The 19,164-nt window shown below is 56.8% G+C and overlaps 1 protein-coding gene across 2 annotated transcripts in view; it reads right to left on the bottom strand.

Moving 5' to 3' along the window:
* The window catches only part of TRAPPC9 (trafficking protein particle complex subunit 9), a 292,390-nt gene that overhangs the window by 209,828 nt on the left and 63,398 nt on the right, over positions 1-19,164 (bottom strand). For both annotated transcript variants that reach the window (XM_075549225.1, XM_075549226.1), the window contains 4 exons: positions 18,549-18,675; positions 15,251-15,383; positions 11,809-11,975; positions 2,019-2,171 (listed from right to left, as the gene is read on the bottom strand). In XM_075549225.1, the coding sequence (XP_075405340.1) occupies positions 2,019-2,171; positions 11,809-11,975; positions 15,251-15,383; positions 18,549-18,675 (580 nt within the window). The remainder of the gene's footprint in view (positions 1-2,018; positions 2,172-11,808; positions 11,976-15,250; positions 15,384-18,548; positions 18,676-19,164) is intronic.

Raw genomic sequence — 19,164 nt, 5'->3', positions numbered from 1 at the left:
CCATCCACTCACAGTGCATCCACTCACAGTCCATCCACTCAGTCCACCCACTCACAGTCCACCCACTCATAGTCCACCCACTCACAGTGCATCCACTCAGTCCATCCACTCACAGTGCATCCACTCACAGTGCATCCACTCACAGTCCATCCACTCACAGTGCATCCACTCACAGTCCATCCACTCAGTCCATCCACTCACAGTCCATCCACTCACAGCCCATCCACTCACAGTGCATCCACTCACAGTCCATCCACTCACAGTCCATCCACTCACAGTGCATCCACTCACAGTCCATCCACTCACAGTCCACCCACTAACAGTCCACCCACTCACAGTCCATCCACTCAGTCCATCCACTCAGTCCATCCACTCACAGTCCACCCACTCACAGTGCATCCACTCACAGTCCATCCACTCAGTCCATCCACTCACAGTGCATCCACTCACAGTCCATCCACTCAGTTCATTCACTCACAGTGCATCCACTCACAGTCCATCCACTCAGTCCATCCACTCAGTCCATCCACTCACAGTCCATCCACTCAGTCCATCCACTCACAGTCCATCCACTCACAGTCCATCCACTCACAGTCCATCCACTCACAGTGCATCCACTCACAATCCATCCACTCACAGTCCATCCACTCACAGTGCATCCACTCACAGTCCATCCACTCAGTCCACCCACTCACAGTCCACCCACTCATAGTCCACCCACTCACAGTGCATCCACTCAGTCCATCCACTCACAGTGCATCCACTCACAGTGCATCCACTCAGTCCATCCACTCACAGTCCATCCACTCACAGTCCATCCACTCACAGTCCATCCACTCAGTCCATCCACTCACAGTCCATCCACTCACAGCCCATCCACTCACAGTGCATCCACTCACAGTCCATCCACTCACAGTCCATCCACTCACAGTGCATCCACTCACAGTCCATCCACTCACAGTCCACCCACTAACAGTCCACCCACTCACAGTCCATCCACTCAGTCCATCCACTCAGTCCATCCACTCACAGTCCACCCACTCACAGTGCATCCACTCACAGTCCATCCACTCAGTCCATCCACTCACAGTGCATCCACTCACAGTCCATCCACTCAGTTCATCCACTCACAGTGCATCCACTCACAGTCCATCCACTCAGTCCATCCACTCAGTCCATCCACTCACAGTCCATCCACTCAGTCCATCCACTCACAGTGCATCCACTCACAGTGCATCCACTCAGTCCATCCACTCACAGTGCATCCACTCACAGTCCATCCACTCAGTCCATCCACTCACAGTCCACCCACTCAGTCCATCCACTCACAGTGCATCCACTCACAGTCCATCCACTCACAGTCCATCCCCTCACAGTGCATCCACTCACAGTCCATCCACTCAGTCCATCCACTCAGTCCATCCCCTCACAGTGCATCCACTCACAGTCCATCCACTCACAGTCCATCCACTCACAGTGCATCCACTCACAGGGAAGCTCCAGCACAGGCCAGGACTACCCCTGGCGGTGTCTGGGACGGTATGGCTTTAAATGAGTGGGTAGCCCTGTTTTCTTTGGTTGAACCGCTGGTGGCTTTAAACTACCTTGCAGTTAGCAACCCAGGGCTCCTGCCTGCAGGGTTGGGCCCAAGCCCAGGAGGAGATGGTTCTGCCTTAGGAGCTGCCAGGCTCTGGAGCTGGGCACACTGCCTCTTGTGCGGACGCAGTGACTCCCTCCCTCCCCAGGGCCTGCGTGATTCACCAACAGGTGCCATGTTCCCCACACCATGCACACTCAACAGTGCCTGCCATTGTGATCACCCTCACACTGCCTCAGGCGTTGCCCCCGCACTGCACACTTAAGACTCACACCACCCCTCCAGTGGCCAGCTCAGGGCCTTCTTGGTGTGACCATCTGGAAGGGAACCCGCAGGTCTCCCAGGCCAGGTGCTAGGGGCGGGGAGGAGTGGGCTGGGCGAGGATAGAGCTGGGGCTGAGGGCGGGGGAAGGGGCGCTCACCATCACTGAGGTCCTGGAGCACGTTGTCCTGGCAGGAGAAATCCAGCTTGACTTTGATGGTGACGGTGAAGGCGGCCGTCTGGCCGGGCTGCAGAGGGAACTGGGCCAGGGTGTCCTCCAGCTTCCAGCTCAGGAACTCCCCGTACAGCTTCTCTGCAAAGACCATGACCACCACGGTCAGGAAGTGGGGAACCAAGGCCAGGTGGGGCCTGACAAGTCGGTGCGTTCCCTGGAGAACAGGGACAGTCCTTCCAGTGGGATGCACCTCCAAGAACCCTCCAGAAGCTGACGGTGCTGGCAGGGCTGGGCAAGCTCCCCTCCCAGCATCCTGAGGGAACACTGGCCATTTTGCCAGTACTAACTAACCAGGGGGGGCCTGGACAGCATGCCCCCTCATCAAAGCAGCACCCGGAGGCCGCCAGTGCCGGTATTCTCCCTACAGCATCGCCATCACAAAACCCAAACCCTCCCACACCCCGTCATCGAGACGATGCGGGCACCTATCGGCCCGACAGGGCAGGTTAAAGCTGTGGCTCTTCACGGAGTGGCAGCCTCGTCTCTCTCCCACAGAGCAGCTGGTGGCTTCGAACTGCTGACTTTGCTGTTAGCAGCCCAGCACGTAACCCACTGCACTACCAGGGCACCTTGGTTCCACCGCACAGATAGGTGCAAGCCTTAGATGGTGTCAGTGACCCGTTTAGGGAGGACGAGGCTGCCCACTCACTAGTGCAGAGCCTGGTCAGGAGCCGTGTCTGCACACTCACTGGTGCACACTCTGGTCAGGGGCCATGTCTGCACACTCACTGGTGCACACTCTGGTCAGGGGCCGTGTCTGCACACTCACTGGTACAGAGCCTGTTCAGGGGCCGTTGCTGCACACTCACTGGTACAGAGCCTGGTGGGGGTCTGTGTCTGCACACTCACTAGTACAGAGCCTGGTCAGGGGCCATGGGCGCATTGGGTCCTGCATGTTGAGGGGAGCCCACCCCTGCCTGGCTTGCTGTCCTCCTGATGCTCATCCCACATTTTCTGGAGAAGCAGCGATGCCCTTGAACCAAGGTCTCCTCTTCCCCAGGGAGAGGCAGCAGCTGCAGCCTCACAGGCTGGCCATGCCACCTGGGTGGCCCCGAGGGGGAGGGGAGACCCTGGAGCAGCAGTATCAGAAGGAGGCCAGTGGCACTGGTCAGGTTAAAGCCCTGGGTACTAACTGAAAGGTCGGCTGTTCTAACCCATCAGAGGCTCTGTGGGAGGGAGATGAGGCAGTCTGCCTCCATAGAGATTCATGGCACTATGGGGCTGGGGTCACTGTGAGTCAGGACTGACAGCACTGGATTTGGGTTTGGTTTTGTTGGTCCCAGTGCCCCAGCACTGTCCGCCTGCCCCCCTCCCAACAAGTAGCCCCTCATGTCCACCAGGTTCTCGAAGCCAGAAGACCCTCACAGCTAATGGGCACAGGAGGGAAAGTCAGAGAAGCCAAGGCTGGGGCAGGATTCTCTGCAAAGACCCCGCCTTGCCCTCCCACACCCTGCTCCCTCGCAGCTTCCCTCAGGGTCCTGCCAGGAGGGGACCTCTCTGGCCAGATCTCTAAGCACAGGAAGAAAGAACAGCCAGGGTAGCCAGCCAGATGACATAGCTCTTGGAAGTCGGACAAAGATATTGTAGCTCAGGAAGCCTTTGATACAACGTTGAAGCAGCTCCACGAGGACGGCCATCATCTGATTTTGTTTGATGTTCTTTTAATGGGGAATGACAGGTGTTACTGGAACTCTAGAGAGTGTGGTCTCTCACCTGCTGCTGATGGAAGTGTGACCTGGTGCAGCTGCTGCGGGATGGTAAATCCAGACTCACCGCAGACCCAGCAATTCCACTCCTGAGTACGGACCCACAGATGAGCAAGCAGAGATTGGGATGGACACCTGTCCTTGCATGGGCATGCTCTCAACACCATGCCCACCACTTCCATGGTGGCTGGCCACCCGGGGGATGGACGCCCAGCAGAAACAGGACTCCCCCATCATAAGGAATGGAGCTCCGGTGTGTGCCGTGACAAAGCAGCCTGGGAAACGGGATGCTAAGTGAGAAGCGCCCGGCGCAGACAGACAGCAGTACTCGTGGGGCGTGGAGGGGCGGGTGGAGTGGGGCGTTCCCTCCTGTCTGCAGGTGCAGTGTTAGAAACATGCAGTGCACCATGGGGAGGGGCGCGAGTGGAACATGGCCTGGGAACCGCTGAGGTGACATTTTCTGCTGTGGAGCCCTGACCGACAAAGGGAGGGCTGAGACTGTTGAAGGCAGCAGGGGTGGCAGCGTCACAGGATACGACAAACAGCCCGGGGACTAGCCGCTGCTCAGGGCACGCTTCGTCATGGTCTCGCTATGAGTCGGGACCCATGGTGGGGGTGGGCGCTGAGCATGACCACCAGTGGAGTCGTCTGGGACCCTCCCCACAGTGAGAAGTGGAATCCCACAGGGAGCAGCAAGGGGACCCAGCCCGCTGGCCGCTAAGTGGCAAAGCCAGGATCGGCCTAGGCTGTGACTATTCACAGCCCCTGCAAAGGTAACTTTGAGGAAGGCCAGGGGGTGGGATCTCCCCATTCGCCCAGGGCCAGCAGGCAGCCTGCGCCAGGTCGGCCTCTCTCTACCAGGGTGGGGAGTAGAGAGGGAGGGGCCCCAAGACAGGCCCCTCGGCACTGGGTGCGAGACAAGATGGAAGAAAGAAATCCCTTTTCCTCCTACTCCCAAGAGTCCCCCTGCCCCCCCTTCCTGACAAAGCCAAAGAGCCACTAGTCTCATTTCTAGAAAACATTGTGTCCCTGTGTTTAAAATACAAAATCTATAACAGTACCATGACGTCGGCTATTCAGAAACACACCAGGCTCCCCCTGAAAAATCAAAACTGGTTGGAAAGCTCACGGCAGGGTGGCCTGGGGCTGGGGAACATGGATGGGAGGAAGCCTCAGGCCACAGTCCGTTCATGTTGGGGGTGGACCCGACCCCCTGGGGAGGAGGACAAGGAGCGGTACTTTTCTGGAGCAGTACTGCGCGTGCTCTGGGCAGCCACAAAACGAAACGTCCACACTGGCTCACCCAACACTCAGGCCAGTCGGCTTCCTCTGGCGCCAACAAAGAAACCAAGAATTCGCCTGCAAACCCTACGCGGAGGAAACTCACAAAGCCCCCGAGCATGCGCCCACCGAGCCCAAGCGCACACGGCTGAGTGCGGGGACAGGCCTCCCAGTAGCGAGCCTCCCATGACCCAGACATGGGCTTTCTGCGTCTGCCCATCCTCTTCGTCGCTGTGGCTGGTGAGCCCTGTGAAGGGGCTCCCTGGGCCCCCTGGGCAACAATGACAGGCCGTCCGGGGAAGCGCCAGGCGCTGTTCATTTCTCCCGCATCCATGGCACCTCCCTTGGGAAATCACCGTCAGTGTAGCGGCAGCGTTCGTGCCAGTTCTGCGGCATGGGGCCCATCACTGCTCTGGGACAAGGACGTGGAGGTTGCTACTGCAGTTGACCTTCACGCTTGGGAATCCAGGAACGTGTTTTATTTATAAGGGCTCTTTCTACCACAGTCATGAGAAAAAGACTGGGGAAGAGAGCCTGCCTTCTCAAGCAAATCACTTACAAATCTGTCAGTATACCAAAATAGGGCTGTTACTTTTGGCCTAAAAAATCCAAGTAGAATTGACAGTGTGTGTGTGTGTGTGTGTGTGTGTGTGTGTGTACAGACCTGTCGCTCTGCCCTACTGTGGGGCTGGCCTGTGACCGGGATGCTGGCAGCTGTGCGGCTGCTATCTCAAACACCAGTAGGGCCGCTGTTACTACACGTGGGATTCCTGCTGCCGACCGCAATGCAGGTGGTTCAAGGCCACGGGCAGCAGGCAGGGCCATTGCCTCGGCAAATGCTTGCAGCAGCTGTGCCCTGTCCCAGAGGGTGGCTTTGAAAGGCTGGGGCACAGCTCTGGGCAAGGCCAGACAAACCCACTGCCATCCAGTCTGGGACAGCCCACGGCGACCCCAGGCAGAGTTTCCGAGGCTTTTTCGATCGTTATGGGAGTGGACAGCCTATTCTTTCTCCCGAGGAGCAGCTAGTGGGTTTGAACCACCGACCTTGCAGTTCGCAGCTCACTGCCTTAACACACAGCACCACTCTAGCACCTACTGTGAAACTCGATGGCCACAACCGGCCCCCAGCACCCCTGCCGGCCCGGCCCGGCCCCAGACTCTCCGCACTGCCCCCACACCCACGTTTCTTAGTGCCGAATGCACTAAGGTTCCACACACCTGCAGCCAGTCCCTCAGGACCAGGTGGAGGCAGTGGGCTTGTTCTCAGTCATTTAACCCCACCTGTAGATGCACTGCATCTGGGCAGTCAACAGGAAGACTGCTTTGGTCTGCCTTGGAGGTGGGCCTTCCTGAAAGGGCTCGATGGGGCTGTGATCACAGACTAGCCTGCCGCCGGGAAGCCCTCGTGACCCCGGGCAAAGGCACCAGAGCTGAGAATGAGGAGGCCTCAGGAACCCCCTACCTGCCACAGGCCTGTTCACCTCTTCCCCTTTTACATCCCCTTCCTTAAAGCAGGCCCTGGTGGCGCAAGAGTCAAGCGCATGCCTGCTGGCCAGAGGGTGGCCCGTGCTCCGAGAGAGAAAGAATTGTTATCTGCACCTAGTAGGGCTTATAGTGGCACCAACTCTATGGGGTGGTTGTCCCCCATCACACGGGGTCACCGCGAGTCAGAAATAGCTGAACGGCACCGGCCTTCCCTCATACAGTAGTAAGGACATAGACCCCCACCAGACACTTCTCCCTGGAATTCTGTCCATTAGCGCTTCCGACTTCTCACACGACTGTCATCAAATATGCACCCAGGGCTGTGCAGCCAGAAGTCCAGCCAGAGGCTCTGCTCTGTAGGGACAAGGATGGCGGGATGGGGAGACTTTGTCTCCTGTACTTCGGACATCTGTCAGCAAAGACCAGTCCCTGGGGAAGGACCTGGTGCTTGGTAAAACAGAGGGGCAATGAAACAGGGGCAGGCCCTTAGCAGGACGGACTGACAGGGTGGCTGCAACAATGGCCTCGAGCGCGGGAACCCTGGTGAGGACGGGAAGGCCTGGGCGGGGTTCGCTCCCTAGCACTGGGGTCGCTGTGGATCTGAACCAACCTGACAGCTCCTGAAGCCCACACTGAGGGCCGGCTGACTGGTAACTGCCGAGCATTGGTGGCCCCTGGGGGTGGGGCAGGAAGGGCCGGGAAGGCGAGATGGACTCAGCCCGGGAGGAGCTTGTGCTTGTCACAAGGAACCAGGTGCCCCAAAGAGGACACCAGGATGCTGCCCGAGTGAGTACACATGCTGGAGTGCTGAGAGATGCCATGTCCTGAAGCCTGAAGCTGGCTTTGGGCATAAACTAAGATGCAGTAGTGGGTGAACAGAGGTAGACACAACGGTGGTCAAGCAGAGACCTTCTAAACCCACTGCTGGGGAGTCGGTTCCGACCAGACAGGGCCAGGTGCAACCGTGCCTTATTGCACCAACTCCCTCCTACAGAGCGGCCGCTGGTGGGTTCAGTTGGCGTTTGTAGCGCCAACAGTATGATTAGCAGGTGGAGGCTTTACCCGCTGCGCCACTGGGGCTCCTTGGAACAAACACAGGAACATGCTCATGTGGAGCCCATGTGAGTGCACAGGTGTCCCTGTGAAACCTGTCCACCGCCGGGGGGCTGTGAGGAGAGGTGGGGGGGCTGGCAGGAGGAAGGCAAGGGCAGCATGTAGACCACCCAGGGGAAGCTGCAGTCTTTCCAGAGAGAGGAGCAAAGCGCTCTGTGCTGGGGAGAGAACACAGAGTGGGTGTGGCACAGCTGGGCACCCAAGCAGGAAGGTCAGGGGTCCACCCTCAAATGCATTTACTGCACCTACTCAACCACCACACAAGCCTCATCCTACTCCATCAGCCTCTTGCAAGCCTGGGCGCAAACAGCATCAGCAGTCCCATCTGTCTCTGCCTTTGGCACAGGAGGGGCTCCTGGAAGCCGGTCCAGGGAGGGCTTTCCAGACCAAGGACAGCTCTGGGGAACCCCGAAGCAGGAAGTGAATATGGGAAGCCAGCTGGCATGGCAAAAGCAGAGGTCAGCACGCCCACCAAGTTCTAGAGCCAACAGACAGATGGCTCACCGGACAGTCCAGCCGTCGGGGACATCGTGGGATATGGAGGGACAGGGACCGCCCCTGAAGACCACAGAGACTGAGGGAGAAGCAGAGGGCACGGTTGGACCTCAGGCTCAGGCCAGCGCTGTGGGAAACCTGCCCGGACTGGGGGAAGGGATGTGGGCTGATGCCCCGGGAAGAAGCCCTTTTGTGGGGAATAAGGGGAATGTGATTACCATCCAGGTGGTCTAAGAGAAAGGAAACATTTTCTGGCCATCAAGCTGCTAAAGTCTGGAAAATAGCAGGAGATGGGGCGGAGGGCGTTTAATACCATCTCCTGTCATTTCTTCCAACCGTAGTCATTTCAGCTTTCAGTACCAGCGTGCTCGTTCAAACATCAGCCGAGCCCTAGGGCCAATTAATTAAGGTCAGCATGCCAGATGAAGGTGCATTTTTCTACCTGACTGGCCCGTGTTTGCTCTCAGGTAAGAGTGTCTTCATCACATGAGGCGACAATAACAGACATACCATGGGACGGTGGTTCTACCAAACACAGATTTGTTCTCTGGCCATTTTCGGATGTTGGTTAGAAGTTCAGATTCATAGTGTCGGTGGCATTAGGGGCAGTCTCAGTGTCTCTCTCTCTCTCTCTCTCTCTCTCTGTCTCTCTCTCTCTCTCTCTCTCTCTCTCTCTCTCTCTCTCTCTCTCTCTCTCTCTCTCTCTCTCTCCTGCTCTCCTGGCTCTTGGAGAGAAGGACTCTGTGCCCTTTCAACATCTGTGGGCCTTGCAGTGGTCTTTGCAGAGTTCATGGGCCCTGCCATCCATCTTCCCCTGGGTCTAAGGAGCTTCTCAGCGCAGGACCCAAAGAACTTGCTCCCTTCCAAGGCCTTCTTTCTGATGAACCTGACATCCCTCCTTCTCTGCAGGCTCCTCACTCCTTTCATCTCTTCCACAATAAGAGGTGATGCAGGTGAGATAGAGTTTATTGTGCCAACCTGGCCAATAAACACATGTGGGGTTAATTGAAGGGAGGAGGGATAAATGGCTCAGTGAGCCTCGCCTTTCTGGTTCTCGGGTCTCTTGCTTTGTGATGGTCAGGCCAGGGTGCAGCTGCCTTAGCCAGGGACCTGCTTCAGCTGGCAAGGCTGAGTTCCTGCAAGACATCCCTGAGGAGAAGCCACATGGACCTACCCTAATGTGGCCCTGGGTGCTGGAGCAGCTGTGTGGAGACCCTGCCAGCGCTGAGATGCTTGCACACTCACTGACTCGGCTTTCCTCCTGCAGTCGGCGTCATTGTGTGCATTTTGTGAATGGAGGACTTTGTAGAGCGGTGTCGGACATATGGGCTGATGCTGGATTTGTGGGCTTGGGCAGCACTGGTTGGGATGCTTTCTTAATGTGCACTTCCCCTTTATATGAAACTCTCTCTTACATATACGCGAGTTTCTGCACGTTGGTTTCTCTACTTTGCCCAGACGGACACAGCAAGCTACACCCCCGAGGAATCCCCTTCAGCGCGCGAGGCCTGTGACCTAAGAAAGGGCGTTACAGCCCACCCTAATCTGCTGACGCCCGCTGGTGCGCCGCCGTCTCGACCCACAGTGCAGAAGCCTGCGGGCCGTCTCCTTGTCACCGCCCCTCTGCTTCACCAGTCAGCACAATGTCCTGCTCCGGGGACGGGTGCCTCCTGATGACACGTCCAAAGCACGTGAGACAAAGCCTCGCCGTGTTCTCTTCTACGGAGCGTCCCGGTGTACTTCTTCCAAGCCAGATGTGACCCTCCGCCAGGCAGGCTGCGATACATTTAACATTTCCTCTCCAGCACTGTGACCGAGAACCTCACTCGCCTCCTGTCTTCCGGATTCACTGTCTGGCTTCTGCATGCATCTGAGGCATTTGAAAAGACCGTGGCTTGGGGTAAGCAGACTGTGGGCTTCTGAATGACATATTGCCTTTTTCATGCACTCTTACACGATGCAAACACCTCCTATCATGGTGTCATTCCCTGTAAAGTCTCCCAGTTGATGCCTGGACACCCACAGCCCCCATCAAGGGATAACTGAGTAAATGGCCTGCGCTGCTCTGTGCTGTGGCAGGTGCATAAGTGACAGCCATCTGCAACCCGAACACTCCCCAGGTGGCCCCTCCCACCTGAATGACCTGGGGCCCACAGTGCATGACTCCGACACACACCTGGCCTGCTGCTGTCCCAGCTGGCAACTCCATTCCAACTCACAGTGACCCACGGGTGGAGCAGAGATGCCCACTGGGTCTCGCTCGGGTGGCCCAGGTGCTTGAATCTCCGGCCTTTCTGTCAACAGCCCAGCGCTGGTCCACTACGCACCAAGGTCCACCCCGATACGGCCTTCATTTCAGCCTGCACGTCACCGAGGTCCACGCTTGTCAAAGCAGGGACGTCGCCGCGGGGCTGGGACTCTGGGTTTCTCTTCACTCCTCACAGGCCATGACAGCCCCTCCCCGTATTTACCCATGAGGAAACTGAGGCACACAGAGACAGCACCCCAGGGTCAGAGAGCTAAGCTATGAAGGCAAACTTCCAACTTGGGTCACAGGACCCAGGAGGTATGGTGCCAGCTCCCAGGCCTCTGGGGGACACCCGTGGGAGGTACGCTGTTGGAGTGGGTGGAGGAGGTAGGGGGCAGGGATGAGGGGCTCTGGACCACCCTGCCCCAGTGCCCAAGTTGCGTCCTCTCATTCACAACCTTGGGAAACGCTTTTCCTCTGCACGCTATCTTCCCAAACCTAGAGCCGTGCCCTCCCTCGCCCTGGGTCACCTCCCAATGACACAGTGGAGGCCCAGGCAAGACAACGCCCATCTTGTAACCCAGCAGTTTCTCCGTGAGGAGACGCTGGGAGAGGTCAGGGGACAGGGCATGGGGAGCCGCCGGGAGGGAGCACGCTGATGCCTGTTCATGTCATGACGACACTGTCACACACACACACCTAGCTCACAGTGTAGCTTTCCCCAGTGTCTCAGCACAACAAACAGGGGGGAAGCCCCTCAGGGTCCTGCCCACAGAGGTGCAGTGTCTTCCCTGGGCCCTGCCAACACGCAGTCTCCTGAGCCCAAGTGGGGGCGCTAGAGAGTTTCTGAACACAGCCACTCAAAGTGTCCCTCCTGGGGACCTCACCGACCACAGCCACCAATGAGAGGCCTTCAGGGAGTAAGTGCAGGTCAGACAGTCGAGTCGGACGGGCAGCCATCACCAGGGTCACTGGATGGCAGGTTAGAAACAGGTGAGTCAGCCTGTGTGGTGGGGGTGTGCCAGCCCCCGGCAACAACGATAATAACAATAAATGACACTTCACGAACAGACAGACCCCTGGACGGTACACGTGATTAGTCACAAGCCCGAGCATTGTGCTGATTTGAAGACGTGTCATGTCTGCACAGGACCCAGCCCGGTGGCCTGCTGGGTCAGGGAAGATGGAGAGGGCACTGGGGAGGGACAAGTCGGGAAAGGAGGACGGCTGCACAACTCAAGGCCCTGAGTCCATGTCCCTGAGCTGTCCTCGTGTGGAGGCTGCACCAGTGCCTGTCCTCAGCAACAGCAATAACCCAAATGGAAGGAGGCCCACGAGCGGGGCAGCGTAGGTCTCGGGGGCAGGAAGCAGTGCCCTGAGGACAAACCTTTGGTGGTCAGGACTCTGGAGGTGACCTCCAGCGTCTCCAGCGGCTGCATGCCGATGTTCTCCAGCTTGATGGCCAGCTGCTGCGTCTCCCCGTTGTACAGCTGGACAGTCACGTTCGTAGAGGTTTCATCACCGCCGCAGGCAGGCTGCAGCGAGTGTGCAGATCTGGAACGAGGGAGGGATGAGACTTAACTGTTTAAGAAAGCAAGCCCCAAAGAGCAACTAAACAGTGGAGGAGAGAGAAAGGGCATTCGATCACAAGGAACAATATCTAACCCCAGCCTCCCAGGGGGGCAAACAACAGAAAAGTGGGTGAAGGGGGACAGAGGACAATGTAAGAGATGAAAATAATAATCTATAACTTATCAAGGGTTCATGAGAGAGGGAGGGACGAGGAGGGAGGGGGAAAATGAGGAGCTGATATCAAGGGCTTAAGTAGAAAGAAAATGCTTTGAAAATGATGATGGCATCATATGTACAAAAATGTGCTTGACACAATAGGTGATTGTATGGATTGTGATACGAGACGTAAGAGGCACCGAGAAAAGTATTTAATTTTAAAAATCTATCTATCTTTGGATAGATCGTTCTATCTATCAATATATCTATGTAAAGGAGAGTGTGAGAGAAAGATAGGGGGGGGGATAAGACAAACAGAGAGACAGACAAAAGGACAGAGTAAGAGAGAAAATTTACGGAGGTGCTCTGGTGTTGTCGTGTGTGACAAGTTGCCGTGCAAACCACCAAGTCTGCAGTTTGAAACCACTGGGCACTCTCAGGAAGAAGCACGGCTTTCTTCTCTGGAACACAGTTACCATGCAGCGAACACAAGGGAGCGGCCTGCCCTTCCCTGTCGTGCTGCTGTGAGTTAGCGTGGGCTCCGTGGGAGGGAGGGAACGGGTGCAGTCTCAGAAACCCATGAGGGCAGCTCCCATCGGTCTTATAGGGTCACTGTGGGTCGGAATCGCCTGGGCGATAGTAAGTTTTTGTTTGGGTAGCTATTTACTATTATTACAAACAAGATGAGTGTTATCACATTGGATGTTGGCCTTCTGGCCAAATAATTTTCAACAGGGAAGGTTATAAATCTGAGCATGTATTTGGTATAACCACCAATGCTATTGACAAAAGCAGAGTCTCCCTTCCACAGTCACACCTCCCTAAATCTTTGCAGTTAAATGACACCAACTGACATGCTCTAGCCATTGCAATGAGAGCGAGACATGGACGCCATGTGCAGAAGCAGCTAAAGCCGACATCTGCTTTGCCATGACCTCATCCCGACCGACTGCAAAATAAGGAGAGGGGACAGGTAGAGGTCCCTCATCAGTCTGAGACTCTGAGTCACTCAGATGAACGTTGTCTGCGGCAGAATATCATGCAGATTAAATCAACAAGTTTCGTCATCAAGTACCTTTTACAGGTGACTCCTCTGTGCTGTGACAAACAGCTCCACTAGCATAGTGAGTGGGTGGTGCTTGGGCTGCTAACCACAGGGCCAGCAGTTTGAAGCCACCAGCCTCTCCATGCAAGAAAGATGAGACTCTCCATTCCCGCAGAGAGTTACGGTCTCCGGATCTCAAAAGGTGCCCTTCTACCCTGTACTGTATGGTCATGGTGACTCAGAATCCATTTGATGCCAGTGAGATGTTATAACTTGAGTATTCAGAATATTCTCATCAGGTAGGTCTTGGACGTGTGGCAGTCACATAATCTGGTGTTGACCTGCGGAGGGGTGGAGTCTAGCCTGCCAATCAGGGTGCAGCTTGATGACCTCATTTAGAGGCACTACAGAGATAAATAGCTCACTGGAGGTGGGAGCCACAGACTCTCTGCTTGGTATTCCTGCTGACAAGTCACATGGAACTACGCTGATGGAGCCAGAGCCCTGGAGCTGGAGGAGCCATATGGAGACACCTACCAATGCTGAGACACTTCCACTGCCACTGGATCCACAAGACTTTCCACCCACTGGCCTGTGATCTTCCTGCAATCAGTGTCATTGCATGTGTTTTGTGAGTCTGAAGAGGACTTTATAGATTGGTATCGGACATATGGGCTAATATCTGACTCATGGACTTGACCTGGACTGGACTGAGATGTTTTCTCAATATACAATTTCTCTTGTATATAAATCTCTTTCTTATACACCAAAAAAAAAAAAGACCACTGGCAGGTAAGAATTATTCACCTCAAACAAAAGGATTGCTTTTTGAGGGGTGGGGCAGAATTGCCCCCATAGGGTTTCCCAGGCCATAAGACAACCGACTGCCTCATCTTTCCCAGGAGAGTGGCTGGAAGGCTCGAACCACTGACCTTTCAGTGAGCAGCCCAGCCCAACCATTACGCCACCAGGGCTCCTGATGCTGCCCACCTGAAGGTCCCCAGAGCTGTCACCTGCTTTCCCTACAGCTTCTCTGCTCGTTGGCTCTTCCCTAAGACCCCACGGCTCCATTCCAGGTAAGCCCTGAAGCGCTTCACTCTGCTCCCAGTCACAGGCTGCTCGGGTGGGGGTGGCTTAGGTTAGTGTTAGTGTTAGGGGCAGGTCGGCCCTGCCCCCTGGGATCCCTATGAATCAGCATGGGTTCAACAGCCCAGAACAGTCCAGTGCTCAAAATAATAGTAATAACTGTTGTTAAGACATCGGGCTTTTCTTACATCTCCTAGACCTGGACGTTGCTCACAAAAACTATGGTTCTAAAGGCAGACTGCACGTGGCTTCCAATCGGATTCGCTTTCCACAAGGCTGGTCCCAGGATTACAGAGCAGGCAGGCTCTTCGTGCCTTATGCGGGTGAACCTGCTGCAGAGACCACATTACGGTGTGGAAGAGCCAGGAGGAGACTTGGAGGACTCAGGTGCACCGGACCCCAGCCAGGGTGTCTCCAATCACCGCACATGCCTGTGAAGGTTGGACGGTGAATTGGCTGCAAGGCGGCGGTGGAAGGGCATGAATGGCGGTGCTGGACGGCCAAAAGGACACACAGCCCGTCTTGGAAGTAGGGCCAGAGTGCTCCTTAGTGGCAAGGATGGTAGGGCTTCCTCTCACATGCTCTGGACATGTGGTCCAGAGAGACCAGTCCCTGGAGGACATCCTGCTGAGTAGAGTGGAGGGGCTGCAAAACGAGGAAGACCCCCGAGGAGACCGACTGACACAGTGGCTGCAACAACGGGCTTAAGCACAGATCGTGAGGATGGCTCACAGCTAGCAGGGTCTCATTCTGTGAGTCTGAATCGACTTGCTGGCACCTAGCAACAACAACACACACAACCATCATTTAGTGGTGCCACAAGGAGTTAATCAGTGTGGTGCTGAAGCAGGGTTGGCGGTTCTAAGTCCCCAGCCACTGGGCAGGAGAAAGTTGAGGCCAGACACCCATAAAGATTTACAGCCTCTGACTCAGCCGCAGGGGCCAAGGTTTGCCCTCGGAGGGCTGGTACCTGGGCAATGACGTGCTGATCTGCAGCCGGGGCAGCGCGGGAATGACCTCGACCGTGGAGCCGCTGGTCTTAACGCCAGGGAGGCTGTCCAGCAGGCAGTCACTGCAGACGCCGAAGACCGTGGTGTGGTAGCCTGCACACAAAGGGAGGCCCTGCTCAAGGCGAAGACCCAGCACTGTGGGTCGCCGTGGCCAGAGGAGCAAGGACCCAAGAGCGGATCCCAGCTGGGCCAGTCGCAGCTCCACCCTCACTCCCCCTGGAGACCCTGATTGCATCCTGTGGCCCCCTCCACTGCACCAGTGGGGGACTCTGTGTGAGCCACAGCCTCGTCTGTAGGAGCTCGGCCCATCTCCACAGGGCATCTCAAAGGCACCGAGTCACGAGTCAGGAGGCCGGCGAGCACACCCGCCAGGGCAGCCCAGAATGCACCCACCCTGGGGAAAGGCCTCTGGGACCCCTGCTGAGAGGGGGAGGTCCACAGCCAGGGGCTGCGGGTCTGTGTAGGCCTCCGTGGCAGGGCAGCTCCAGTCCACGTGGACAAGCACTGTCACTGAAGATGCACGGTTTCCCAGCGTTTTGATGGGAGGAAAACACAAGTCTGCCAGTCAAAGAAGCTCTTGCAGTTGTTTTAGCTCTTGAGATTTCCAAAGACAGTCATTCAAAGCACCGCTCACGGTGCGGTGAGGCCAAGCCATGCCAGGGGCTAAGTGCCGAGGGGGGCAGCGTCAGGCCTTTGGATCACAGGGCAGTGTGGGCACCCGAGAAGCAGCCATCTCGGGAGGCCATCCTACACCCCGCCTCACAGCACCCACTTTCCCTTCAGTGGAAAGGATGTCTCTTCAAAGACGCCCCCTGGGGTGGTGGCTGGGTATCAGCTGGGACCAGCCCGTGGCCATATACCACTTCCGACCAGGACTCCGGCCTCCCTGTCATGCAGTCCCCACCCCACATGCACTCATTTTACACTTGATCCCAGAAAGCTCTGTTTCTTTCTCTTGTTCTTCTTTGTTTTGAATAAAGGGCAAGTTGCTCCTAGCAGAAGGCGTGTTTTCCGACTCTGTGGCATTCTGAGAGGTGCTCTGAGTTTCAAGATGAGCTCAGGGCAACCCGTACAGGTGTTCACGCGCCCTCCATGCACGGTTCCAGGAAGTTCCGCATTCGGGAGAAATAACCTTTCTTCCCTGCATTTAAGGACACTCGGCACCACCTAGTTCCTCTGGTCTCGTGGCAGCGGAGGCGCGAGTTCAGGGAGACAACCAGCCACACGCCACTCCACCTCCACCTCCTCGTCTGACTCTCCTCCATCCTCAGTGTCTCCGACGGTTGGGCCCTGGATGGCCGCTCAAAGGCTTTTAAGGCCCCAGGCCCCTACTCACCAAGCTGGAGGTAGAAAAGTGGCAGGCACACATCACTGGGCCATTAACTGGGCTGCCCATGCCATGGTGATGCGAAACCTCTGAGTCCTGGAACATTCCATTGAGCAGCCTCAGCAGCTACTCTTGTTTTTTCTTTCCTCGTGGTTTTTTGTTTGTTTGTTTGTTTGTTTGTTTTTTGTCTTGGTAAGCATGTCCATCATACCACTTTGGTCAGTTCAGCTTCTCACAGGTGCACAGCTCACAGAACTAAAAGGATCACAGGCTTCCAGAAGAACAAACAAATCTCTCGGAAGAGAAGTACAGTCGGGATGTTCCTTAGAAGGGCGGAAGCCGAGGCTCCAGACACACGAGAAGGCTGTTGTCACGCTTGGCAGAGGGCCGGGGAAGGCAGGGAGCCCTCAGCAGGTGGGCTGGCACGGGGGCTACAGCAGCACGCATGCACACAGGGACACCAGTGTGGATGGCCCAGGACGGGGCAAGTTTTGTTCTGTCACCCCAGGGCGGGGGTGGTGGTGGTGGAGTGGGTAGTGTTAGGGGTCGGAACAGACCCAAAGACACTGAACAACAACAGCACCTTACTGGAGCAGTGGTCCTGATTCCTCATCGCCCTTGAAGGTCTCTAAGGAGCCCCGTGACACCACTCCCCATCCAGGGAGTTGGGGACAACTCTGCTCTGGGCTCCATCTCCAAGGATATACACACCACTGGCTATGAGGGCATGGCCTCTGTCTCACGGGGGACAGGCCTGTGTCCCCCTCTGGCCATACCACACCCAGCACCAAGCATCAGATCTCACCCTGGGCTCAGCACGGAGGGCCCCACTGGTCAGGGCCAGCGAGGCCAGCAGGCGAGGGACGTGGTTGGAGGAGGTTTGGGCATGGGCGCCTCAGTGGGAGGACAAGGGCCCCGAGGTGGAGGTGACCGCTGGGAATGAGCATGCTTGGGGCAGTTCCAGATAGAAGGTCAAGTATAAGGCAGGTCCAGGAAGGATGGGGCATTCCAGAATTGACCAGATCTTAGGAGAACAGACTTTATAGGGACGGGGAGGGCCATGGGCACTATCGGGAGAAAAGATTCTAAGCAAAAAGAGTCGTGCACTGCCGGGCAGCAGGGTGGGTGCAGAGTGGGCGTGGTGGTGAGCTGCTGGGAAGCCATGCAGAGACCGCAGGAGACCAAAGGAAGGGCAGTGGCAACATGGGAGAGAGGCTCGGTGACTCCCAAGTCCCCAAGTCAATGGCCTTCTCTGAGATATGGCCCATTGAAGAGGGGCACTCCAGACCAGAGAGGCACCTAGAGATGGTGGGGTGCCATGTGTGAGGTGCCTATGTGACATCCAGAGAGGGTTGGGGCACAGCTGACAATCAGGAAAGGGGTCTGGACAGGTCATGGCTCCGCGAGTCGGGCACAGCGATGGTGCTGGACTCTGGAGGCTGGGCAGGTCCTCAAAGACAGAGGAGAGCAGCTGGATGAGGGTCAAGGGCAAAGGCGAGGAGGGAGGGGCAGGAGAATTGGGAGAGAAGGAAAAGAGGGGGCTTCCCGGGGACACGAATCCAGCAGGACATCCAAGGGTCCGTATCACAGAGACTGGAGGCCCTGGGCAGGCCCAGACCCACACCTAGGCCTGGTGCTGACACCAGTCAGCTTTGCTGAGGCAGCAGCTCCAGGCAGGACCCCAAGTCTGTGAGTTGCAGGGGTGTGGCTGAGAAGGAGGGACATAGACCCAGACCTTGAGGTGCTGGGAGCCCCTCAGAGCATGAGTCAAGGCAGTGGCAGAAGGATTCCAGGAGGGAGTGACAGGGCCAGATGCAAGATGACCCCCGTCACCTCCAACAGCAGGCCCCTCATCTGGTGAGCTCAGGCGGGCAGCCCCGTGGGGACAGGACCAGCACCCAAGGGAACTGGGCCGCACAGACACTCCTTACCGCTGATGGTGATGGTCCCCGTGGTCTGAGGGACCCCGACAAGCGTCACTGGGTAGAGACCAGACTCGGCCGGCAGGGACAGCGCCGCGGGGAGGGACTCGAACTCCACTCCACTGGTGAGCAGCCCCTACGGCAAGAAGGGCACAGACTGAGAAGTGGGCAGGCGGGGCCTCCACAGGCTCTAGGATCGACCGGATGGCAGCATGGCGTGGGGCTGGTTTTGACTGTGTGTTACTTTAAGACCAGATGAAGACCAAAGCTCCTTTTAGGGGAACACAGCGTGCAGGAAAGAGACATGGGCACATGATACAGGGGGGTCACGTCAGGAGACTGCTCCCCATTTCAGCAGAGGAGCAGGAAGCGCTAGGAGGGCCTGGGCCGAGCCAGGCGGTGGGTGCAGGGGAGGGTCCTATAGACAGGGAGGCCTGGTGCATGCTGCCTTGAGATGAACCAGTACTTGGAGATCGGAGCTGGTGACGGTTCCTTCACGATCCACCGTGCTTCTATTTGCTCAGCGCGGCAGCAGCTCGCTCACCATCTCTCCCCTCCATGTGGGAAAGCCACACACAGAGCAAGCAGGGCTAACCCAGGAGGGCATGCTGCAGAGCCGTGCAGC

The sequence above is a fragment of the Tenrec ecaudatus genome, chromosome 5 (genome assembly GCF_050624435.1).
Source record: "Tenrec ecaudatus isolate mTenEca1 chromosome 5, mTenEca1.hap1, whole genome shotgun sequence".
Classification (NCBI taxonomy): domain Eukaryota; kingdom Metazoa; phylum Chordata; class Mammalia; order Afrosoricida; family Tenrecidae; genus Tenrec; species Tenrec ecaudatus.
This window is presented reverse-complemented; position numbering and strand designations above follow the sequence as displayed.